The 26,689-nt window shown below is 36.3% G+C and overlaps 1 protein-coding gene and 1 long non-coding RNA gene across 3 annotated transcripts; one reads left to right on the top strand and one right to left on the bottom strand.

Annotated features, from left to right (window-relative positions):
- The first annotated feature begins 1,850 nt into the window (after positions 1-1,850).
- Positions 1,851-26,689, top strand: LOC106062833 (ethanolamine kinase 1-like). Of its 2 annotated transcripts, none has more exons than XM_056044429.1 (9): positions 1,851-2,436; positions 11,355-11,506; positions 18,439-18,698; positions 18,942-19,088; positions 20,315-20,457; positions 21,078-21,161; positions 21,287-21,459; positions 24,206-24,279; positions 24,426-26,689. In XM_056044429.1, exons 2-9 carry the CDS (start codon positions 11,378-11,380, stop codon positions 24,499-24,501), a joined length of 1,086 nt encoding a protein of 361 aa, XP_055900404.1. In that variant the 5' UTR covers positions 1,851-2,436; positions 11,355-11,377; the 3' UTR covers positions 24,502-26,689. The 2 variants fall into 2 exon arrangements, with proteins under 2 accessions (XP_055900404.1, XP_013076593.2); XM_013221139.2 differs by having other exon boundaries at positions 1,851-2,677; positions 24,426-26,687.
- LOC129928725 (uncharacterized) lies at positions 18,549-24,188 on the bottom strand. The gene is made up of 4 exons (XR_008780213.1): positions 22,083-24,188; positions 21,370-21,476; positions 19,961-20,334; positions 18,549-18,685 (listed from the first exon to the last, which is right to left on the bottom strand). It is a non-coding gene; the product is annotated as an uncharacterized LOC129928725 (long non-coding RNA).

Genomic DNA, 26,689 nt, shown 5'->3' with positions numbered 1-26,689 from the left:
CAATAGTGAGTAACTAGAGCTGTGTGAACCATTTGTCATGAGCCAATAGTGAGTAACTAGAGCTGTGTGAACCATTTGTCGTGAGCCAATAGTGAGTAACTAGAGTTGTGTGAACCATTTGTCGTGAGCCAATAGTGGGTAACTAGAGTTGTGTGAAACATTTGTCGTGAGCCAATAGTGAGTAACTAGAGTTGTGTGAACCATTTGTCGTGAGCCAATAGTGGGTAACTAGAGTTGTGTGAACCATTTGTGGTGAACCAATAGTGAGTAACTAGAGCTGTGTGAAACATTTGTGGTGAATCAATAGTGAGTAACTAGAGCTGTGTGAAACATTTGTTGTGAGCCAATAGTGAGTAACTAGAGCTGTGTGAAACATTTGTCGTGAGCCAATAGTGAGTAACTAGAGTTGTGTGAAACATTTGTCGTGAGCCAATAGTGAGTAACTAGAGTTGTGTGAACCATTTGTCGTGAGCCAATAGTGGGTAACTAGAGCTGTGTGAACCATTTGTCGTGAGCCAATACTGAGTAACTAGAGCTGTGTGAAACATTTGTCGTGAGCCAATAGTGAGTAACTAGAGTTGTGTGAAACATTTGTGGTGAACCAATAGTGAGTAACTAGAGTTGTGTGAACCATTTGTCGTGAGCCAATAGTGAGTAACTAGAGCTGTGTGAAACATTTGTGGTGAACCAATAGTGAGTAACTAGAGTTGTGTGAACCATTTGTCGTGAGCCAATAGTGAGTAACTAGAGTTGTGTGAACCATTTGTCGTGAGCCAATAGTGAGTAACTAGAGCTGTGTGAAACATTTGTCATGAGCCAATAGTGAGTAACTAGAGCTGTGTGAAACATTTGTCGTGAGCCAATAGTGAGTAACTAGAGTTGTGTGAAACATTTGTGGTGAACCAATAGTGAGTAACTAGAGTTGTGTGAACCATTTGTCGTGAGCCAATAGTGAGTAACTAGAGCTGTGTGAAACATTTGTGGTGAACCAATAGTGAGTAACTAGAGTTGTGTGAACCATTTGTCGTGAGCCAATAGTGAGTAACTAGAGTTGTGTGAACCATTTGTCGTGAGCCAATAGTGAGTAACTAGAGCTGTGTGAAACATTTGTGGTGAACCAATAGTGAGTAACTAGAGTTGTGTGAACCATTTGTCGTGAGCCAATAGTGAGTAACTAGAGTTGTGTGAACCATTTGTGGTGAGCCAATAGTGAGTAACTAGAGTTGTGTGAACCATTTGTCATGAGCCAATAGTGAGTAACTAGAGTTGTGTGAAACATTTGTCGTGAGCCAATAGTGAGTAACTAGAGTTGTGTGAACCATTTGTCGTGAGCCAATAGTGAGTAACTAGAGTTGTGTGAACCATTTGTCGTGAGCCAATAGTGAGTAACTAGAGTTGTGTGAACCATTTGTCGTGAGCCAATAGTGGGTAACTAGAGCTGTGTGAAACATTTGTCGTGAGCCAATAGTGAGTAACTAGAGTTGTGTGAAACATTTGTCGTGAGCCAATAGTGAGTAACTAGAGTTGTGTGAACCATTTGTCGTGAGCCAATAGTGAGTAACTAGAGTTATGTGAAACATTTGTCGTGAGCCAATAGTGAGTAACTAGAGCTGTGTGAAACATTTGTCATGAGCCAATAGTTAGTAACTAGAGTTGTGTGAAACATTTGTCGTGAGCCAATAGTGAGTAACTAGAGCTGTGTGAAACATTTGTCGTGAGCCAATAGTGAGTAACTAGAGCTGTGTGAAACATTTGTCATGAGCCAATAGTGAGTAACTAGAGCTGTGTGAAACATTTGTCGTGAGCCAATAGTGAGTAACTAGAGCTGTGTGAACCATTTGTCATGAGCCAATAGTGGGTAACTAGAGTTGTGTGAAACATTTGTCATGAGCCAATAGTGAGTAACTAGAGTTGTGTGAACCATTTGTCGGTGAACTAGATGTCGTTGAACCATTTGTCTGATGAAAATAATTGTCTTGGTGAACCTATTTTCTTTGACCCATTTGTTGTGACCCGCTCTAAAGCAAGTTTTAATCTATTGCCTCTCCACACACTCAATTCTTTTCCCGCATTATCAACACACATACACACACACACACACGCTCGCGCGTTTAGGCCATACAGCTATTTTGTATTTGGAAAAGAGAAAAGAACTATTGATTTGTTGTCATTGTCAGGGGGAGGTATTGCGAGAACATGTTACTTTGTTAATATGTTTGGTATGCTAGTTATATCTCTTGTTTATGTACTCCCAGGCCCAGGTTATGATTGTGAACAGTCTGCACGTGTTATGAGCTGAATTCTTTAGACTTCCTTGAATGTGTGAGAGGTCTTGCTCCCGGTCCAGGAAGGTTGGACGGTCGCTTCCTGGACTGGTGCTTGTGTATTAATATTTACTGAGTGTTGATTTCATTGTGCGCTTTATTGAATATTAGAGTATTATTGTTTTTCATGGATAGCTGGATTTGAAGTTTATTTAGTAATAATTTGTTCTTATTTGAGTAACCTCTAATGAGCCACGCAAGAAAGGAACTTGACAGTCATAAAGAGCTTGTTTAAAAAATCCGCATTAAATTTAAAAAAAAAGAAGATAATTTTCTACTTTACTACACGACAGCTCTACATGAGCGTTGTATTTAGGCAGTAATAATACTAAGGCTTGTCTTCCAGTCCGAAGGTTAGTGAGAAATGCAGTATTTCCCGTGGCTGCACAGACCCAACTGTGACCTACATATTTTACCACACATATGACAAGCATAACCATAATAACAATGGTTATTTACGCATTAGTAGGTCTAATATTAGTATAGTTACAACATTTAAACGCCAAACAGATGGTGCGAGTCAGTATTTCCTGAGAAAATAGTGGAAGTATCATTTTGTGTTATATAACCAGTTCCATGATTTAATATTTGTGTTTTCGTATTTAAGAAACACTTAATGAGAGGAATGAAAACATATTAAGAAAAAAACATGTAAAATACTTTTAAAAAATAAAAAGCTTATATTAAGAGAAGTTGTATGAATTAGTTTGGATCAGTCATTTAATTAAATTAGTAATAGATCTAGAATCTACGCTAGCAATAATAAATATGTGCCATTAGAAATATTTTTACCTTGCTTTTAGCTTTCTCAATACGCTATGGTCATATCACTTGTCTGGACCAGTTGGAATTGGGGAGGGGGTAGCATGGGGTATCTGGGTGATCGCTTTTAAAAATTAAAATTGAAGGTTTTATAGTTATCTATTGTTAGTCTCAAATTTTTCTCTCTACAAAGAACAAAGGGGACTAATTCAGCATATACCGCCTTATCAGCCCAGTGCAACTTCTGTTGTCACAGATAAATATATAACATACTGTAGACATTAATCAATAATAACAATAATAACAGAGACTTTGAGTTTATACAAGTAGACATTAAAGGCTATCTTTTTTTAAAGCGTTCCACGTTGACTCTGATATGACATTAGCTTGTGCTCCTGTGTCAATCTTCATTTTGATTATACTATTTTTCCCATAATATTAACCTCAACCATCCAAACTTTGACATTGTTGTCAGTACCAATTGCCTCAAACCACAACTCATTTACTTGGCTTGCTTGACTTTGAATCAGTGAATCAACAACCTTGAAGTGTCTCGAACGACATTGTGCGGCAAAATGATCTTCCTTTTTACATTTTAGGCGTGTCCGTCGAAATGCTGGGCAATTGTATTTTCCATGAGATCTACCACAAGATATGCAATCTCTAATCATACTTGTTACATGGTTCTTTGTCTTTTTTTCCTGTGAGCTTTTGACTGGCTTTCCATCTTCTATCTTCCTTAATTTATAAGCAGCATCTACATGTAGTCCTTTCATATCTATCATTTGGTTCTGGGTATGCTCGTCAGCACGAATTATGCTTGCTGCTTTCTCTAAAGTTAAGTCTACATCTCTCAGAAGTCTCTCTCTCACTCGATCCGACTGTATGCCACATACAAATCGATCTCTGATGAGTTCATCTCGAAAGTTGTCAAACTTGCATTCTTTTGCCAAATTCTTCAAATCAGTATAATACTGTTAAAAAGTTTCACCGTCTTTAGAATTTAAATCTGTCATACACAGTGTTCGACTTCAGCAATAAATGATTCTCAAAGCTTTCAATTACTTTGTCTACAGTCTCATCTTCACATACTTGAAAAGTATTGTAGATGTCTCGAGCGGGTTCACCGATCAGGTGTAACAATAAAGCTTTCTTCACTGGCTCGGGCTTCGTATTTTTTTAAGTGGCGATGGGTTCCAAAGGACTGTCAATGCCGGGGGTGAAAGTGGGGATAAGCACCCACTTTCCAAGAAATGCTCCCATGGCTTGCGTCTCTAAATGCCTCTGACAGTCAAATCCAGCTCCTGGCCTTCACGTGTGATTTTCTCAAAAATCCGGCGGAACCTGTTCTTACAAACTGACAGGAGAAGGGATGAAAGGCGGAACACTGGCGCCTCAAAACCAGTTTAGCTTCGTGTTGATGGGGCACGTCAGCCTAAATAACGCAACCCATCTAGGAGAAGGAAAACTCTGACTCCAAACCTCCACTCTGTGGCGATACTCCCCCGTGTGGGTATCGGGGCTTGGAAATGACCAAGAGAAATAAATAACCCCACTGCCTTTCCACTTGCATTTCACTAAGTGAATAATAGTGGACCTTCCCCCCCTCTAGGTGCTTTTTGACAGAGGTCTGGATTGCACTACACCAGACGGAGGTCCTTGTCTCACTACATTCTAATACTAGACATAAACCCAACATGAAGTGTTTTTTTTCTAAATCTGGTGAATGTGATATCGTGAAGGGGCCTGGATCCAGGATGTGACGATTCCACAGAGCATACCCAGGGCACAGTCCACTTTAAGCTTTCTACTGCAGAAAAGTTCCATTTGGAGAGCTCTATGGATGGCGGAGAATGGACCATTGGCCAACCCCACCTTGTCCCATGGATATTCCGGTTACAGTCTTCAGACCTAGATGTTTCCTTTTATGTCAGTATTGGAGAAAATTGCCAAGACCGAAAACTCCCTTAAAATGCGGGGATATATATTTATATATTTTAAAAAAGCCTGAGGAAACACCCAGCCTACACTAAATGCCAAGGAATTTAACGAAAAATCCATACGAGCTCAGACGTCGCCTCGTAAAAGGTCTGCGCATGGCAGTTTCTTCCAGGACTGCCTGTGATAAGTCAGCTACTGGAAATAAAAAACAGACTAGCAGCAAACACCTAAACCTTTTGCAACTCAACATCTTAGGCCTACAAAACAAGACAACAGAACTCCAACACATACTCAAGAAGCATGATATACACATAGCGCTACTGCAAGAAACACTACTGCCCAAGAAAAAAATAAACATCACAGGCTACACACAGTACAGATGCCTTTGCACCAAATGCCAGGGAATTATGACCCTCATAAGAAACGACACACAAGCCACAGTAAAACAAATACAGAACAATACAGACATCGACACGCAGGAAATACTTCTTTGGAGAGGAGGAACAAAGTACACCATCAAAAACTACTATTGCCCACCATCATCAACAGCAGAAATAGACATACAACTACCACACTACACAAGGACAATAATAGCTGGCGACTTCAATGCACACACACCTTCCCTAGGCTACCCACACTACAACAAGCGTGGCAAAGAAATAGAGGATGTAACAAATGCCTCTAACCTACACCTTCTGCAAAACAAAACTACACCTCCAACTTTCCTCCACAGAGCACACAACACAACTAGCATACCTGACCTAACTTTTATCTCTACAGACATTACCGACTCTTCTAAAATAACAGTACTTGAAGACATAGGTAGTGACCACAGGCCTATACTCCTCAATATTGGAACGCCAGGTAGATACCAATCCAACAAAACAACTAGATGGAACTATAAAAAAGCTAACTGGGCAGCTTTTTCACAAGAAACAGACACAAGACTATCAAGCGTAATTGAGACAGACATCAATTCAACCTACACAACTATAGTCTCCAACATCTTACAAGCAGCAAAAAAATACATCCCTCGAGGCCAAGTTAAGAAATACAAACCTTTTTGGACACCTGAATTAGATAAATTAGTAAAAGAAAGAAACATGGCCAGGAAGACTATAGAAAAAAATCCTACTAGAGAGAACAAGACAACGTACAACAAATTGACAGGGCTTATAAGATACAAAATTAAAACAGAAAAAAAGAAAAAGTGGACCACAACATGCGAACAACTAGATCTAAACAAGGATGGTCGAAAGGCCTGGACCCTTCTGCACCGGCTAGCAGGAAAGAAACAAATAACAAACCCCCAACCTATAAAAGACACTGACGACATAATAACAGAAAACCTTAAAAAGGCTGAAACCTTCAATAAATATTTTGCCAGCATTAACAAGTCAAAGCCAAGAAAACAATTGGACCAGGCCTTCAGTAATATCTTAAAGAAAGAAGAAAAAGCTCCAACAGTCAACTGTCAGATCTTTGACACTCCCTTCACTCTACATGAGCTCAATACTGCCCTAAAAAGCCTCAAGTCAAGAAAATCCCCTGGACCCGATAAAATAACAAATGAAATGATTCGGGGACTAGGACCACAGGCCCAAAACTGTATACTTAACTTTATCAACCATACATGGAAAACTGGAGACATACCACAGGAATGGAGAACCGCAAACATAATACCCATCTTAAAGAAAAATAAACCACCTGGAGACCCAAAAAGTTATAGACCAATCTCTCTAACATCCAACATTGGCAAAATGGCAGAAAAAATGATCAATAACCGACTTTATTGGTGGCTAGAAAGTACTTGCTCACTCCACAATGCACAAGCTGGCTTCAGGAAAGCAAGTAGAACAGAAGACCACCTCTTTCGTTTTATCCAGGACACAGTAGAAGGGTTTCATGAAAACAAGCACACTACAGCAGTATTTATAGATTTGCAGCAAGCCTATGACAGAGTGTGGAGAAAAGGTCTATTTTTGAAGATGAAAAAAATGGGCATCCATGGAAAAATGTACAGCTGGATCAGAGCATTCTTAAAAAACAGAACCATCCAAACCCGATTCGAAGGTGCCATCTCTAGTCAAAAAAGTTTGGAAGAAGGACTACCACAAGGTTCAGCCCTTAGCTGCACTCTCTTTCTAATCTTCATGAATGACCTCCCGGACCTCATTTCGGTCAATAAGGCACTTTATGCAGACGACCTTTTAATTTGGACTACAGAGAAATATCCAGTGCTGACTAGATCCAAACTAAATAGAGCCCTCACAACTATCTCCACATATTCAAAATTATGGAAAATGGAAATAAACAAAGAAAAGTCAGTTTATTCAATCTTTAGCCACAGCAACAAAACAGCAAAAAGAAACTACATCCTAAAAATAGACTCTCAGCCAATAAATAAAGAAGAAAATCCAACATATCTTGGTGTAAAACTAGACCAAAGACTGTCTCTAAAACACTTTATGGCAGATTTAAAAGAAAAGGCATCACAAAGATTAAACATAATAAAACACCTAGCAGGAACATCCTGGGGAGCTGAAAAGAAAACCTTAAGACAGTTATACACTGGATATGTCAGATCTGTAATGGATAACTGTCTCTCCATACAAGTAGCTGCCAACAAAACCTATCAATCATCATTAGATACAATCCAAAACCAAGCCTTGCGGTTAATTAGTGGAGGTATGAGAACTACTCCCACAGCAGCCTGTGAAATAGACTCCAATATTGAACCTCTTAAGTTAAGGCGCAACAGAGCAGCATTAGAAGCTATTGAGAGATACAGAAGGTTGGAGGACGATCATCCAAATAAATTACTAACACAGAGAAATAGGAAAAACAACCAAAAAAAGCAAAGGACTCTGATCCAACTTACTGACGAACTAGCCCTAAAACACCACCTACCCAATAACAGAGAAAAAATTACCAGGTTCTCAAACATTACACCCGGACTAAACTACAAACAACCAACCATCAAAACACATTTACTAAATAACACCTTAACAAAAGAATCAAATCCACTGGAGCTCAAAGTAGGCACGCTTGAAGCAATCGAAAGCTATCCAAAAACAGCTATCCATATTTATACAGACGGATCGGCTTTCAAAGCTACCATCAATGCTGGTCTTGGTGCCTTCCTGGTCTTCCCTAATAATAAACACTTTGAGATAAGCGCACCCTGTGGTGATTACTGCTCAAACTTCCAAGCCGAAATTGAGGCAATTACCATAGCACTCCAGACAGTAGAAAACAAATTATATGAAGGAGTGCAACCACCATCAGATATTGTTGTCTTTACAGACTCCCAATCTACTCTGGAAGCACTTAACAGCAGCACCCCAAACAGCCCAAGAGAGTTGACAACACTCAGTGTGATAATCCACCAGATGATATCAAAATTAAATATCAATATTACACTACAGTGGATCCCTGGACACATTGGCATCATGGGAAATGAAAAGGCAGATAAGCTATCAAAGGCAGGTTCAACTATGGAACAACCAGATAGACCTGTTAACTACCTCACCCTAAGGTCAATGTTAGTCAACAATCACAAAGAGGAGTGGCTCAACCAATGGGCATCAGGAAACACAGGCAGAGCCATGTACAGAGAAATGACTACGCCTAACAAACTGGACAGTATTAACTTCCTCCCCAGCAAAGAACAATCTACAATCTTCCAACTAAGAACAGGACACACACCACTATTAAATTACCACCTGAACAAAATAAACTCCACACAACTACCCCTTTGTAGACACTGCACCCACCCCTCTGAAACCGTAAACCATATCCTCTTTGAATGCCCCTCCCTAATCCACCTTAGGCAGACCCTACTTCCACTACAGCCCAACATAACCAACACCCTGTACGGCAGTGCTGAACAACTGAAGAAAACAGCACACTTTTTTTCCTTGGCACAGTCTGCAAAAGAGCTCACAGCTCAGCAGCAATAAAGCTGGCTAGAAGAAGAAGAAGAAGAAGTGGCGATCATAAACAGTTCAAAACTTTGTCTCCATTTTTTCCATCTTTCAGATAGATTACCGTCTAGTGACAACGGTTTAGGAGGATCGAATAATTCCATTATTCGTATAGATCTAGATTCTATGTCTAGATCTAGATCTAAACCAAAATGAACTAACAACGCCACTTGATACAAATAAAATGTACTTTTAGCAATTTAGAAACCACTACCTGTTACCAGCGCTTTAAACCAATCTAATACTAGATCTGACACTTAATTTGACATCAAATCTGACACTTAATCTGACACGATGTTCTGTTGTCACAGATAAATATATAACATTTATTTGCATTTTTAATCTGTTTTATCTGTGACTACAGAACAGCTTCTTTCTCTTGTTTGAGATACCACACAAAATAATTAGTTAATTAACTAATTATTGTTTTTTATATTGATTTTTGTTTTGTCAGGTAAAAAATAATAATTGTGCATAATTTCAGTTTGATCCGAGATTGGGTTTGGGAGAAATAACGTGTCAAACTTTTCACCATACACACAGAGTGAGTTGATGTCAAACCTTTCACCATACACACAGAGTGAGTTGATGTCAAACCTTTCACCATACACACAGAGTGAGTTGATGTCAAACCTTTCACCATACACACAGAGTGAGTTGATGTCAAACATTTCACCATACACACAGAGTGAGTTGATAGACCCTAAGCTTTGTAAAAAAAGAGCCCTTGGCAAATTGTTTTTTCAAACAGGAAAAGCCATCAATTATTCCAAGTACAAATTTAAACTAGTTTAAAATGTTAAAATTGCGTGTCTTTTCGTCCTCCCTAAATGAAAGAATTAGACCTAGAATTATATATAAGGTCATATGTAGGCCTCAATAAGGAGTGTCAGCTACATTGCTGTATATTTTTATTATTATAATTTATATTCCTCAGATTTATATAGCCTATAACAAGACCTCGTATAATATCGTTTTAAATATTTTAAAGAAGAAAAATAAGTTAAAGAAAAAAAGAAAACTTTTTTTCTAAATAAGAAAAGACTCATACTTTTCAAAACATTTTCGAATTTTATGGTAGCTTTAAAAAATTTAAAATGTAATTATTAGCATTTTAAAAAAGACTTAATATTACTACGATACATTGAAAGTTCGAAATCTTCAACTTCAATATAAGTTTTTTTGTGGAAAAAATACATTCGCGCCCACAGTTTGAGAGGCCATTATTTCTTATGTTGGAGTAGGTAATATTAGGAGTCTCTCGGGTTGACAAAAGTCTCAGCATAAGATTGAATTCCAGATTGGTGGGCCTATTTATACAGTTAAAGCTACATCATTACAGATCTAAACAACATAGACCTATCGATTATTGAAAGTATAGTAGAATCTATAGATGTAGACTTTATAGATCTCAATATTATTATGCCCTAATTAACAACAGTACGTAGGCCTAATAATAGAAACTGTTACCCACTGATACATAGGTTCAGTTTTATGAATACATCTGTATTTTGAGAGTTACCCCTTGCATCAATCAATAATTAATAGAGCAGCTGGTAGAGTCCAAAATCTAGATCTAGATCATAGATCTATCTCTATAAATCTAGGCCCAGCACAGATTGCGCATAGATGTAGATCTACGTCTAGATTTAGTAGACCTTGCGATCTATGGAACAAATGATCTAATGGTATATATATAGGCCTACATCTATAAGAGATATCAGAGATTATATTATAGAATAGATTTGAATTTGAATAAAATATTATAATATAGGCATAGGGTGTACTCTATATATAGTCTATACACATCATGATCATTCAAAATCATACATCATACAGCAACTGAGTACATATCAAACACAGGTGATCATATCTATTCTATTTCTATTTAAATTCTATGTCTGTAATTTAAGTCTTCCCTTCACTTTGAGTAATTAATCAAACTGTGTCAAATTCACCACACATTGATCTACCAATTAGATTTATAAGCAGATCATCATCCAGACTCTTTATGTGTTTTAAAATTAATAAAGTCTACATTTCTTTAGGATGTAATGATTAAAATAAAATCTTATTTAAACAAATATAAAGTATATACTCATAGTACTTAAGATGTGCTAAATTGCAGTTAGATCGAAATATAGAAATAATAGCCTACTAGTATAGGGGTAGATGTAATTATCTTCTTTTTTTAAGAAACGTCTGTAATTTAAAATATCTAGTTATATCCATCTATTTAAATATCTATCTCTAATATATATCTAGTGTTATAGATTTAAAGATTTATATATTTGATATATAATATATTTTTGTTCTACATCTCTATTTTTTTAACATCTAGATCAATCCAATCTTCAAACGATAATGTTTTCTAGTCAAATAACGAAGCTAGATCTGGACATTTCAGCAAGTGTTACAAGTTTTGAAAAGGACTCTAGGAGAATATTGAAACAAATCAGACCAAACTGGGATACAGATAAGATTTGTTTCAAAGTAAGTTAACAGAACACTGAGACAACGTCATTGACATAGACAGACCCATTCAAAGGTTTTTGTTCTTTGTATTTTCAGAAGTTAAATCTGATGATCTAATATGATGGGGGATTCTAGTACTGTCATAGCACCAACAGAACTCTTCTCTTTTTTGTAAATAGAATATTTCATTTTCCAAGTTGAAATCATAAAACAAAAGAATACACAGTGTACTGGATGTAATAACCACAGATTATAACTTTACATGGACAGATTAGAGCCTTGATACAAGTTCGACTCATTTCTTTGTTTTCTCATTTCTTAACTTGAAGAATACAATAACTTTGTTTTTCTTTATCCCTAGGAACAATTTAAGAGAACCCCGTCTCCCCACAATACACACACACTGGCATTTCTTTGGGTTGTAAGTTACCTTTTTTTTTCTCCTCCAAAGAATTTATCAACTTCACAAGAGTCAGGGCTTGAGAGGCTCAAAACCTCTCTCTTGCAAATGCCCTGGATAAAAGTTAGGCAGTTATGTACAGTGCATTTAATGCATTATCTATTTGGAAGCAGGAGAGCCAATCACACATTGATCTTACTCAGGCTTTTCAGAACTTTTCCTATTAAGTTTCCTATATATATATATACTCAGGAAATAGTAAAGCTCTGTTTGATGGCATTAAAGCGGCCATGGGTCCAACAGTGTCTAAACCTGCCCCCATTCTATCCAAATCTGGAGAAACAAAATTCAGATCAAACCAAGCAGCTAGAACGATGGATAATGGACAGAACACTACCTCGATGTCTATGCCACACAGAATACAGTAGACGATGTCGCCCTAGCTTCTCTACCACATTTCCAGTATTGGAATGCCTAGATGAGCTTCCGAGCCTTGGTGATCTCAAAAAAGCAATTAACTGCATGTAAAATAGAAAATCTTCCCAACGGAAGTAGTTAAAGTCAACGAATCACTCCTCTGCCTTTGCTGGGAAATAGGTCATGCCCCACATGACATGCGTGACGCAACGATAGTTACAATATATAAGAACAAAGAGGATCGGAGTGACTGCAATAATTATAGGGGTATCTCTCTCCTCAGTATAGTTGGCAAAATCTTTGCTAGAGTGGCACTATCCAGGCTGCAAGTGATAGCTTCTAGAGTCTTCCCAGAGTCGTCTCAGTGTGGATTCAGGAGTGGTAGATCCACTATAGACATGATATCCTCTCTACGACTACTGCAGGAGAAATTCAGAGAGACATACAGACCCCTTTACGTCGTTTTTGTTGATCTGACTAAAGCTTTTGACATGATCAGCAGAAGTGTCCTTTTCAAACTCTAAAGGAAAAATAGGTTGCCCTCCCAAACTACTGAAGTTCATTGAGTGCTTTCATGAGGAAACGAAATGTACTATCAAATTCAATGGAGCCCAATCAGCACCTTTTGAGGTTAGCAGTAGTGTCAAGCAGGGATGTGTGCTCGCACCTACTATATTTGGCATATTTTTCTCCTGTCTAATGCATTATGCGTACAACGACATCAACCAAGGTGTATTTCTCCATACAACATCCTCTGGAAAACTATTTAATGTATCAAGGCTGCGGGCAAAAACCAAGGTTAGGAAGATACTTATCAGGGAACTCCTGTATGTTGATGATGCAGCTATTGTGGTTGATTCTGATATTCAGCTTCAGTCCCTGGTTGACAAACTATCTGCTGCTTGCCAGAAGTTCGGCTTTAACATTAGTCAAAGCAAGACTAAGATACTAGTCCAGAACACAAATACTGCACCTCAAGTAAATATTAATGGTCAACCACTAGAAATTGTTGATCACTTTTGCTATCTCGGCTCCATCATATCCAACAAAACTCTACTGGATAAGGACATTAACAACAGGATAGCCAAAGCAATGGGCACCATGTCACGGTTTGCAGAAAAGAGTCTGGGACAACATCTTGCTGACTAACAATACTAAAGCCTTAGTCTACCGGACCTGTGTGTTGAGCACTTTGCTATACGGAAGTGAAACATGGTTAACCTACTCATGGCAGGAAAAAAGCTGAATGTCTTCCACCTCCGATGCCAAAGGCGGATCTTTAAAATAAGGTGGCAAGATAAAATAACCAATGAAGAAGTGCTACGAAGAGCAGGGTGCCAGGACATCCGCTCTGTTATCAGCAGCAGACGCCTTGGCTGGCTTGGCCACGTTCATTGAATGTCAGTAGGTCGACTTCCACAAGTCATTCTGTATGGCGATCTAATAGAAGGCAGGAGAGCCGCTGGTCGCCCACTTTTACGGTATACGGATGTATGCAAACGCGACATGAAGCTCTTCAAAATCGACACTAGAAGCTGGGAAGAGGTGACACTGGATGGATCCACACGGAGAGAGAGCATAAAGGAAGGGTCACGGATTGCAGATGTCATACACAACAGAGGCACAACGAAGGGTAAAAATGCAACGGAGCCTGGTGATTACATATGCCCAACCTGCGATCGCAGCTGTTTATCAAGGATTGGCCTCTTTAGTCCCACAAGAAGCTGTAAAGGGAAAAGATCGTCTCTCGAGACGTAAAATGCCTTAGAATAAATTAATAATAATAATAATAATAGGCTTGTCTTCGAGTCTGAAAATTAGTGATGCAGTATGTAGTATTTCCCGTGGCTGTGCAGCCCCAGCTGTGACCTACATATTTTGCCACATCCAGGGCAAGCACAAACATTGTCCGTTGAAAAACAAATACCGGTGCTTACCGTCATAAAAAAACAGTGTGTATATATATACACTATATATATATAGTTACCTAACATAAAAACAACAAGATTACAAAGAGAGTTTGTGTTGCCACACAAACTCAGAGGCGGCCCCCGTGGGAGACGGATCCCTGTCGGATCTGCAAATTCGCTGGTCGACTGTGGATAGCATCGAGCAGGGTATGAAACCGAGACCGTAGAGATAATCAGTCCTGCGCGTAAACCTCACGACCAGGCATTGCTCTTAATCTAATGACAAACTGGTTACAAACTAATAGCCTACTATTGATAATATACCTACACATAACGGAATGACAACTACCGGATATGTACAATATGTCAGAAGAGCGATTTTAGAAAATCTTTTGGTATTGAGCATTTTCATTTAGGCCTAAATGGAACTAGAATGAGGATATAAATCTACTTAAATTAAACTACTAATTTTGCACTCTCAATATCTATATCTACTAGATCTAGATCTAAAATATATATTTGGGATAATGTAGATGTAAGTTAGATAAGATTTATATAAAAAAAACAATCAATTGCAATATGAAATATTTAAATAGTATATTAGTTTTAGTGTTTTATAACATTGCAATATTGACATATTGACAATCTAGACTTAAGAAATAAAAATCTACACTTTAAGCCTAGAAATTAAAATTATAGATCTTGATCTAGTCTAAATCATGGCTGTCTGGTAGTGAGGTTTGCGCGCTGGACAGTCGTTTGGATTCATCGATAATCCCAGGTTCAAACCCTGCCCGCTCCTATCCCCCGTCGTCCTACGGGAGGTTTGGACTACAACTCTGAAGGAACATCCGAAACATGTAAAACAACAAACATTCTAAACTAGACCAAGAAATTCTAAATCTAGATTTTATAATGATTTTAATTAGAACTTAAATCTAAATCTAGTTTTTAAAAATCTAGCTCGTCTAAGAAAAAAAATGTCTTTTTAAAATGCGAGTCACATTACGAGGTTTAATAAACATTACTATATCGAGTTGTTTTAGCATTTAAAGAATTTATTCCATATGACGTCAAAGGAAAAAAATCTACTACGTCACACGGCCTAGTTAGATAGACTAAAAAATATCATCTATACGAGCAGCGTGTTGAGGGTTCATAGACATTGGTGCACCGAGTGATTTCTTTTAGCATTTCATTTAAAGAATCAACTCCATGTGACGTCAAAGGAACAAAATTCCATTACGTCACACATTCTAGTTAACTAAAAAAATGTCTTCTATACGAGCAGCTTGTCGAGTGTTCATAGACATTGGTGCACCGAGTTTGTTCTTTTAGCATTTCATTTGATGGGCTAGTTAGACTATATATATATATATATATATATATATATATATAAAAGGATAAAAGACGCTTTTTTTATTTTGTCTGTCAGTCTGTCTGTCCGTTATGTTAATAGCGAGAAAAAAAAAAGACTAAAAGCTATTCAAAATCTGATTAAAATTTAATTTCCCTTCCGAAACATCGCATTAGTTTTAAGTTTCTATAATAGATTGTTCCGGATGTTTATTTATTTATAGTGAGAGAAAATAAGAATTCCAGATTAATCAAATGCCGTTAATTAAATTTGTGGGATGGTCTGTTATGAAAATTAGATGTACCATAGCCTTATGGAGATTTTTTCAAACCATACTTTGGTGTTAGGAAGTTGTTTTCCTTAAAAATCGGAGCATAATATTAACGATAATTAGATTTTCTAACGTTTTAGCTAGAAAGTTAAATGTAGTGTAAGAGAGAAGTGCGATTTTACATAAATAGAGTTAAACTATTTTTCATAAAAAATCCGGAACAACCAATTTTCGTAAATGAGAAAATTATTTGTTTTATTTATTAGAAGAAGGAATTCAAACATTTATTAGCGTTATTAGATTTTTCATATACTATTCCGATCATTTTTGGCGACGATTTGTAAGAAAATTAAGGTAATGTAGGTCGATTTCTTTTTCGAAACAAAATCCGGAACATTATTTACCGATTAAAAAACTTTTATAATGTTTCGGCAAGAAAATTAACTGTAAAATAAGTCTAAAAATTGATTTTCAATAATCCTTTCTAGTAAATTACTTTCTTATTTTAAAATCCTGAATAACCTATTGTCGATATTTTTGAAAAAAAAAATTATTTGACATAAATTTGTTTTAGATTAAAAATTCGGAACAATTGTTATTGATAAATAAACTATAGTGATGTAGTGTCAAAGAATATAAGTGTAATATTATGCAATTATGCGATTTCAAACAATCATTTGACATAATTTATCCGGAACAACTTTATAGTTAATGAAATATAAATCAGTATAGATATTTTTATTTAGCATTTATATGCTATCTACATTAAAAAACCGGAACAATATATTAAAGATCATGTGTTTCTTGCAACGTTTAAGCATGGAAATAAAATCTCATATAAGTTAGAAGAGCAAACAAATATTCATTGGCATTGATTTGTTTTTCACAAAACATCCGGAACAATCTATTATAGATACTTAAAACTATTGCAATATTTCTGAATGAAAAATTAAAGGTTAAATCAGAATCACAATAGCCTCTAGTATTATTTGTTAATCTAATCGTGACGGACAGACCAACCAACAGACAAAACGCACAAAGATAATCTTCTTTTATTCGGATAGGGGCACTAAACAAAAAATAAATAAAATCTGATTTTTTAAAAAAGTTTAAGGAAATGGTTTAGCACCTGATATGTAGCGACGTTACGCTACTGCACGAAAGTCGCTGCATAAAAAGTCCATTTTAAAAAATGTGCGTGATATTTACATACAAATTGCATTATTAGTCTTTATAAACAAACAGAAATGTTTTCTTTTAATTTTAGTAGCTAGTTGACCAGAAAAAACATCTTTAACTATTATTTATATTTGTTGTAAACATTTCCTGAACATTTTATAAATATATTTGACTTAGTGATACTGAAAATACACAGTCATTGTCCATCTTTGTTAGCATATTGTAACATTGTCTCCCTTACATTTACGTAATTGTTTCAGAATTGGTGTATTTTTATGAAAAAATCGCTTGCATAATTAATTTTATAAATTAAACGGTTTGCTTTTAGAAAACCAAAAGTAGCCGTTGCACCTAAACTTTTCAAGCCGCATTTAATGATGAAATAATATTTTTCAGATCTCTTCTAGTTTTCGAGATCTGAGTGTGACAGACGGACGGACAGACAGACAGACGGACATTTTGCACAAGCCTAATAGCGGTTTTTTCCCCTTACGGGGGCCGCTAAAAATGCACTTTAATGCTATCTAAATTAATTGAAACAAGTAGCACAGAATACAAACTTGCCTTTATTGATTTGTCAAGTTTTTTCTGCTTATTTGTAAACCCTCTTAATCTTAACTTTTTTCTATTAGATCTAGACCTTGAAATAATATTTTTAGACTTCTATTGCATCTGCACGTCACTAAAATTAACAAGGATTATTTTCATTTGCAAGGTTTTAGTATTTCATCATGATTCTGCCAATTAATTCTTGATTTAAACATGTTGCAGCTTCAAGTTTGTTTTGCTGATATTGTAGATATGAATGCATAAAAACATTATACTCCTGAAAAGAAAATTTGCTATCAGCTGGTTGTTATTTTAAGTTATAATTCATTTTTAACTACATTTTTTTTTGTGTCAATTTTTTCCATCACATATTTTGTAATAATAATTTAAAATAACAATAATACCAACAATGTTTTTTAAAAGTTGTTAATACAAGTTGAAAAATTGGGGCCATATGCATATTTATATTTACATATGGCACTTTACTGGCTATAACAGCTGACTTAATACTTTAGCATCTTAAACATAGTTTTTGTATCAACTGATATACAATAAGTTCTGTTTATTTTTTGTTTGTTTGTTTGAATCTGGTTATTCACAAGTTAAATTGTCCAAACCAAACCATGTTAATACTATTCTATTCCACAAACTTTCAGACTATTTCAAGAATTCTTTAATTCTATTTGAATAATAGACAGACAGACAGACAGACAGACAAACACACATACATACATACACATATATATATTTATTTATTTATTTATTTATTTATACACAAAGATAATAATGCCAAAAATTTTTGAAATGTGCTACAGTCATTAACAAGCTATTAATTGTGATTGGCTTTTATTATATTACAAACTTTAGGTCTTTACAGATGGCTTCATGAACAGCATGTTTGGGTGCTATGTGGAGGATAATGTCGATGACATAATATTAATACGTATCTATGGACAAGGAACAGAAATTCTAATCAACAGGGAAGAGGAGCTTGAAGCTTTTGGCTTGTTGAGTGCTGCTGGATGTGCTCCTCCATTGTATTGTGCTTTTAATAATGGCATGGCTTATGGTTTCTTCCCTGGAATTCCTTTAGATTCAGAGAGTGTGCAGGATCCTAAAATTCAAAGGTATTTTGTTAGTTAGTATCTCAATACATATACCTGAATAGCTTGAAAATTGGAAATTCTTAATAAGCAGTTTGAACCTTATGTTTGACTGAAATACCGATAGTCACAGTTTCCAAGATAACATGCACATTCCTGAAGAATGCACCACTGCACCATTATTTATTGTTTTTTGTTTTCATGCCAATTAAATTACTTGTCAAGGGTATTTACTTTATTGTTTATTTGTAATGTTATTTCTTGTAGATTGATAGCCAAAGAACTGGTCAGAATACACACAGTTCAGGGTCCCAGAACTTCAGAAGTGCCTCCCAAGTCAGAGTACAAGAAAAAAGCTTTATCATGGTTAGAGGCAATACCTTCCCACTATGACGATCCAACACAACAAATTGTGTGAGTTTCTTAAGTTTATTTCTTAATGCAATAACAAATCTATTCAATTGTGCTTAGCTTATAAATAGAATGTTAAATCCTTTTATTCTAAGTTTCTAAATAAGGTTATAGAGATGAGAATTAGGATGAATAGGTATATAATATGTTTTTCATAACCCAGCAGTTGTTGTAGACATTTGAAAGGAACAGACATTCAAACGTGATCATTCCTAAACGTGAATGTAAACTCAAACACGGAGCTCGCTAGAAAAGTGAACTATTTCTCAAACAGCTATTTATTTTTTTACAAAGAATAACTTTTACAATTTTTTTAAAGGCATATGTTATATTTCATTCATAGATGCACAAAATGTCATCTGTTCAGTGTCAACCTAGAAATCCAAGCTTGTAAATCATTTTTAAGGATAACTTCTGAGATATTGTTCCAAGCTCTTGCCAAGCAAGTTTTCAAATCATAAATGTAGTTTCTGTCATGTGGACAACACTAAAGCTCTGTTAGCTCCAAATCAAAATAGAAATGAGTAAGCACGCATTTAGTCAACATCTCATCTGAACCTTAAATAGTCCATTTTATCTAGTGACCACCCTCTAAATCAAAAAGCTCCTAAATGTTTCTAGTGTACAGAAGAAAGAAAACTTTGGTCAGCCATGTTTTTCAAAAGTCTTTGAGAATTTGTTTAGAACTTCAGAATGACATTTTCTAAGCTATTCAATTGTAGCACAAAATAATTTCAATGTATGTAGGAAGTATTAGACAATCCCTCTTTGAATTAAAAACGTATTTAGAAATAAATGGGCAACTAGCTAGCTAAAGTAGATTTGAAGATCAACTGCTAGGCATTGAGATACTGTTAACAATAGTTTTAACTTACATGATGTGTATGTGTATATGGTCACTGCACTGACTGAAATTCAAGAATTTTATTCACTTTATATTTCTGGGTTTTCTGACTTATTGATCATTCCTAGTACAGTAATGTAACCTGTTTGTGTGTGACTGTTAATTCTTGGATCACTCTAAGTCTGGAAGATAGCTTGGTGTTGGTTTCTCTTTCAAATTAGATGCCTTTTTGTATCGTCTGATCTTTTCACACATTGACCAAAGAGCAAAAGTTGTATTAGTGCATCATCTGCTCCTTCTAAACCCAAACTCAGAATCACTTAAGTTCTCATTCTGCTGTAACCCTAGAATCAACTTATACTTCCTTGTTCACTTTTCATTTCAGCTTTGAGAAGGAGATTCCACCTAAAGCAGAGTTGAAGAATGAACTTGATGAAATAGTAAGAACATTGGAAGGTTTAAATATGGATGTTGTGTTCAGTCACAATGACACATTCCTAAAGAATATCATTTATAATGAACAAGAAGGTACTTATAATGTGATTGTCAAATATCAAACATATTGGCATATAGACTGGAATCATTTAGTTGGTCCAATGGATGCTAGGCTATGTGGTATGCGCTCTGGACTGTTATTCAATCTTATCAATGGGCGAGATGTTTGGGCTAGGTTGTAATAATCTTCAAATCTAAAGGAACATTTGAAACACGTAAAACAAAACAAAACAAAACACAAATTATGAAAGTAGGTAATGAGATATAACATTGTTAACTACTCATAGAAAGCATATACTATCCCAAGAGCTCAATAAGATCTCTTTTCTTTCTATGGTCTCTGTGCTTGTTGTGTTTGGTCAAATGATACTTCAAATGCTTTCTCAAAACAGTTATATTTTTTAGAAATATGAGTGTAAGCAAACATCTAAATGCTGTGATTCATGTGACCAAACAATGAAATAAAAAGCTAGTTGTTTTTATTTTTATATAAATATATATGTGTGTAAATGAGCCATATACATGTATTAATTTGTAGAAAATGCTTATTATCTTTAAACTTTGAGTTATAATCATTTTAGCTAACAGCATACTTTTTTAAATATATCATTTATAATTTGATATGATGAACATTTAATTATTTCTTGTTTTAGAAACAATACACTTTATCGACTATGAATATGCTTCGTACAACTATGAAGCCTTTGATATTGGAAACCACTTTGCAGAGTTTGGTGGTAATTGTCTTTCATGTTATGTTCTTATTGATTCGTTAACAAAGAATTGCTTCATATTATGTACTTAGGTATACCGGTATGTCAATTAAATACACTTGTAATTAATTCATATTATAATTCTTCAGGGGTAGACAAAGTGAACTATAACCCGTATCAAGGTCACCAATACCCAGACAAAAATGAACAATTTAGATGGCTAAGGAATTACCTGGAATATAAGCATGAGGCAGAAGGAAGTCCAGCCATCACAGAGCAAGATGTTGAACGTCTGTATGTCCAGACCAACAAATGTGCCTGTGTAAGTCTCTTACTCAACTGCAAAGTTTAAAAAAAAAAGGTGGCAATCATTTGTAGGTTTTAGTACCCACTTTATAGGTTTTTCAATCAATAGTGTAGAAAAAAAAAGATATTTGGGTTGTAAACAATTTATCACAACGCAGATACTTGCAAGAGCATGTTGTTGTCACAAGTTGCTTTTGTTGCTGCTCTACTATAGTCTTGTTGTGATAAGGACATGAGACTATTATAGTCCTATACATCCATTGTTGTGATAAGGACATGAGACTATTATAGTCCTATACATCCATTGTTGTGAGAAGGAAATGAGACTATTATAGTCCTATACATCCATTGTTGTGAGAAGGACATGAGACTATTATAGTCCTATACATCCATTGTTGTGAGAAGGACATGAGACTATTATAGTCCTATACATCCATTGTTGTGAGAAGGACATGAGACTATTATAGTCCTATACATCCATTGTTGTGAGAAGGACATGAGACTTGAAAAGATGAAGGAAAACTTGATCTTGTTTTCTTGTCAAAGTTCAGTTTTGAAATATATACTAGAATCTGATTAATCATACCTGCTTATTAAATTAACTCCTAAAGTACATAAACATTTTTGTAAAATACTTACATGTTTATGTAGAATCAAACCAGACAGTCAGTTGGGCTAAAATATTAAAGCCTAAAATAATAAATCCAACCTTTTCATCTACCTTCTCTCTATTTCTTTTTAAACTGATATATTGTGTGATGATCAATTTTGCTGTGTATGCTATCAAAAGTTTTTAATAAATTGTGTACAATAATCAGTGTTAGTCAAGGTTCAATTATGCATTTCATTTATTCATTTGGTGATGTTAATCAAGCATTCATCAGTTGTGAGAATCAGACAAAAATGGTAGTTAGGATGAATAGTGATTACCTTCTAATACTCAAAGGATGACCAAGACCAAAAAAAAAAAGTTGTGCAATTATGTTTTCAATGTTTATTAACTCTACCAAGCATGACCCTTATTTCCTGGTATTCCTTTAAATTTCTATATATCCACGAGCCCTTTAAAGTGAGAATTTCTGGCTATATGAAGAACTATTGCATCAGAATCTAAAAATAGTTAATGAAATGTGATGAAACATTTTGATTAGCCATTGCAATTGACTGCCTGCAAGTTATTAAATTAATTGTGTTGTTTTGTTTAAATTTATTTCAACAATAAACAAAATTGACAATGGAGCGAGCAATAGTTAGTCATTCGTCCATCTCGTCTCTGCATGTGGTCCTGTCTGGGGCATAGGTCAGCTTCCTCCATGTGGTCCTGTCTGGGGCATAGGTCAGCTTCCTCCATGTGGTCCTGTCTGGGGCATAGGTCAGCTTCCTCCATGTGGTCCTGTCTGGGGCATAGGTCAGCTTCCTCCATGTGGTCCTGTCTGGGGCATAGGTCAGCTTCCTCCATGTGGTCCTGTCTGAGGCATAGGTCAGCTTCCTCCATGTGGTCCTGTCTGGGGCATAGGTCAGCTTCCTCCATGTGGTCCTGTCTGGGGCATAGGTCAGCTTCCTCCATGTGTTTTGGTTCTAGGAGAGTCTCTCTGACAGTCTTGGCCATCTGCTTGGCATCTACTTTTATACTCGGTGCCATGTTTCAAGATGTTGGATGCAGGTTTGCCAAGTCTGAACGTTCCTTGTACAGATGATGGTGATGGTCACACCTTCCAGCTGGGGGTCCACCTTCTCCCACATCCCTGACATCTATTGTTTTTTGGCTGTTTTTTTTTTTAAGTAGCTGTTGGTTTTTAAACAGGGTAGGCCAACCCTCTTTCTTTTTTTTCAGCCAGGTTTGGGACCATCCTTGATGGAGTTGAATGTTCATTAGCTTATAAAATATAAATTTGGGGAATAAAAAGGCATGGTAATAAAGAAGTAATGATAATCACAGATTTCTGTAGGGTTATCATAAACAACATACAGGTTTAGGTTGAATAGCATAATTTCCCTCAAAATATTCAAGGAGGCGTTAACAAAAAAAATTGTGTTACAAAGAAAATTAACTTCTAGTGAGACCTGAGATGAACTCCTATTTAAAAATCAGAGCAGGAAGGACTCAATTCTCCCGTAGTGCTCTGGCAAGAAACTGGGCTGTTCGGCGTAATGCCTCGTAGCTACCATACAAGTCGAGTGACTGCTCTGACACGTCCCCCCTTAGCTCTCGGAGCTGGGGACACTCGTACAAGATATGCGACACTGTTTCGACGCTCTCTCCACAGTGACGGCATCGGGATTCGTAGTTCGGACGGAACCGGGCAAAGTATGCCCCAACGGGACAATGACCTTCTTAACCGCCACCACGGATCGTCGCGATCTGGGTGACGCATATGCTACCAGACACTACGTGTTCTGTCGGATTCCCCCAGGACTTTAACCATTTCTCATAAATGAGTGCTCGGATTTCTGCCGTTGCTTGTAAAATTTGCTTGGTGCTTCGAGGTGAGTGGCTGCCAAAGCTCTTTCTCTTGCAAGGGTATCTGCCGTTTCATTGCCCCTCACGCCGCAATGTGAGAGCGCCCACTGCATGAAAACGACAGCTCCAATGGCTCGGTTGATGTTATATGCGGCGCCGACTGCCTCTTCTATTACGGGCGATTCTCCCCCGCCGCCACCCTGTCTAGTGAGACAGAGTAGGCCTATTTAGGTATTATCTATCACAATAACATTTAATACAACAGATACTTATAGAATAATTGTTTTTTATATTGTTTCAGGCGTCACATTTTTTATGGACCCTTTGGGCTCTTGTGCAAACACAATACTCATTGATTCCTTTCAACTTTCTTCAGTAAGTCTAGCTAAGCTTTTCTTTATTTCTTTTGTAACTGTGAAATATAAATGCTAAAACCATAGAACTGTTGAACAAACATTTATACATTTAGAAACCATTCACATTTTGTTTTTTCTCCAAACATTTCGTTTTTTCTCCACCAGATATGCCAGCTCCAGAATGACTGAATATTATAAAAGAAAGAAAGAATTTTTTCACCTAGAATTACCAACAACATAGTGATTCTCAGTAAGAGCTATGTGGTAATGTGTGAGATTGTCAAGAGAAATTGAATCAAATGTTAGCAATATGGCAATCAATACACTTTGGGAATGATCATTTAGTGGGATTCAAAATTGAGGGAGTATGGAGCAATGGAAGAAGTAAATAAACTTAGCTCAAGGAATACTACTCAAAAAAAGGTTGAGAAACACTGTAAGGAGTCATTTCCATTTGGATTGTTTGATTACACAAATGTGTAGTGCTGCGATTTGTAGAAGTGAAAGTTGTAGTGCCTTCATAGGGAAGATCCATTATTGGTTTTGTGGTGTCATTTTGTCTGTATGACTGTCCTTTTTAATTGTCGAAAAATGTTGAAATCTATTTCACTCACCCTCATTGTTCTAAGAATAGGTAGATCTATTGTTTGGTGTTTCTGAAAGTGAACTTTTTTGTTTGCGTGTTAAATTTAAACACAAATGTTTAGCTTTTTAAATAACCTACACCATTTTCAAAACATCATTCAAGAGTCTTAATTAGAATATACTACTGTATAGTGATCATCTCTACATGTACTCCCCTCCTGAGTCTTTGTCTCTCTATTCCTCATCTTTATTTCTCTCCCTCTCTGTGTCTTCACACTCTCTGTCTCTATTTGTCTCAATCTCTCTTTCTCTCTCTCTCTCTCTGTAGCTCCTCTTTAATCGCAGTCTCTGTCTCTCTCTCTCTGTCTCTTTTTTTTTCTCTTTCCTCTCATTCTCTGTCTATTCTCCTATTTTGTCTGTCTTCGTCTCCACCTCACTTTTGCTCTCTCTCTGTCTTTCCCTTATCTCTTCATCTTTCTCTATGAATATATGTATACCGGTATTTACAAAAATAACCTTTCTCTGTGAATATATGTATACCGGTATTTACAAAAATAACCTTTCTCTGTGAATATATGTATACTGGTATTTACAAATATAACCTTTCTCTGTGAATATATGTATACCGGTATTTACAAATATAACCTTTCTCTTTTTTTATGTCTCTCTCCCCTCTTTGTCTGTCTCTGTCTTTCTTCATCTCTCTCTCCATTATCACGTTCCCTTTCTATCTGTATCACCTCTGTACCACCTCTGTCTCTTCCACCACTTTCTTTTTCATAGTCTAGCTTTCTCTCTCTCTCTTCCTCTCTCTCTCTCTCTGTCTGTATCTCTCTGAGTCTCTCTCTCTTTATATGTTTGTATCTGTCTGAGTCTCTCTCTGTCTGTATCTGTCTGAGTCTCTCTCTCTCCACTCTTTCTCTCTGTTACATTTATATGTGTATGTATGTATGTTGTGTGTGTGTGTGTGTGTTTGTTTACTTGATGTTTCTCTTGTTCTACTGTTCAGTGTGTTCACGCGCTCACGTCTGTTATTAGTGTGTATTTAAGTCTCCTGTTAGTTTTTTCACTTTCTTGTCATGTCAATAGAATGGAGTTGTAACTTAAACAGCAGTGTTGTTATTATATCATAATTGATAATACAATACTCTCTTTTCCTGCCTCTCTCTGTCTCTTTTCGTTTCACTCTTCCTTTCTGTCTCACTTCTCTCTCTCTTTTTCCACTCTCTTTCACAGTCTCACTCATTGTATTTCTCTCTGGAGCTTTGGTCTCCGTCTCTATGTCTCTCATCCTCTCTCTCCCTCTCCTCTATATTTCTCTCTGCCCCTGTATTTTTATCTCGACTCTTTTATCAGCTGATTTACAATTTGACTTAGTCCTCCAGGTCGCAAATGCCACTGAACAAAGAAAGGTGAAGAGTTGGGATAAGAACTTTAAGGGCACGGTGAACAATGATGTGTCATAATCAAAGAATAAAGCCAAGTCTTGATGTATCTTTTTACTGTGTTTCTCGCGAAGATTTTCCTAGCAATTGAAAGAAAAGATATTCCTCTGTGGTTATCGCAGATTTAGCGTTTGGTTGATATGGTGCGCAAAGGTGCACGCGTTCAATATAATAAAGTATCATTCTGCGCCATCATTCTCCGCCATGACACTAAAGGTTGTTGTTGGTTTATTGCTGACTGTGAACCTAGATCTCAATTAACATGGTGGAAGCGGTGTATTAATGATCAGAGGTAATCATTAATCAGTATATAAAGGTTTATTGCTTGCAATAATAAATAGGCAACAATTCAAGGCTACGCCGTGCAATGGCAGCTAGAAATTTCCTTCCTGTACCCGA

This window comes from Biomphalaria glabrata, chromosome 10 (genome assembly GCF_947242115.1).
Source record: "Biomphalaria glabrata chromosome 10, xgBioGlab47.1, whole genome shotgun sequence".
Lineage (NCBI taxonomy): Eukaryota > Metazoa > Mollusca > Gastropoda > Planorbidae > Biomphalaria > Biomphalaria glabrata.
Note: the sequence above shows the minus strand (reverse complement) of the source record. Positions and strands in the feature narration are given on the sequence as shown.

What these genes read in the sequence shown, in the direction of transcription:
- LOC106062833 (XM_056044429.1), top strand. Translation starts at nt 11,378, where the DNA reads ATGTTTTCTAGTCAAATAACGAAGCTAGATCTGGACATTTCAGCAAGT. An exon ending in CAGATAAGATTTGTTTCAAA is followed by an intron (nt 11,507 to 18,438) that starts GTAAGTTAACAG and finishes TACAAACTTTAG; the next exon opens with GTCTTTACAGATGGCTTCAT. An exon ending in CAGGATCCTAAAATTCAAAG is followed by an intron (nt 18,699 to 18,941) that starts GTATTTTGTTAG and finishes TATTTCTTGTAG; the next exon opens with ATTGATAGCCAAAGAACTGG.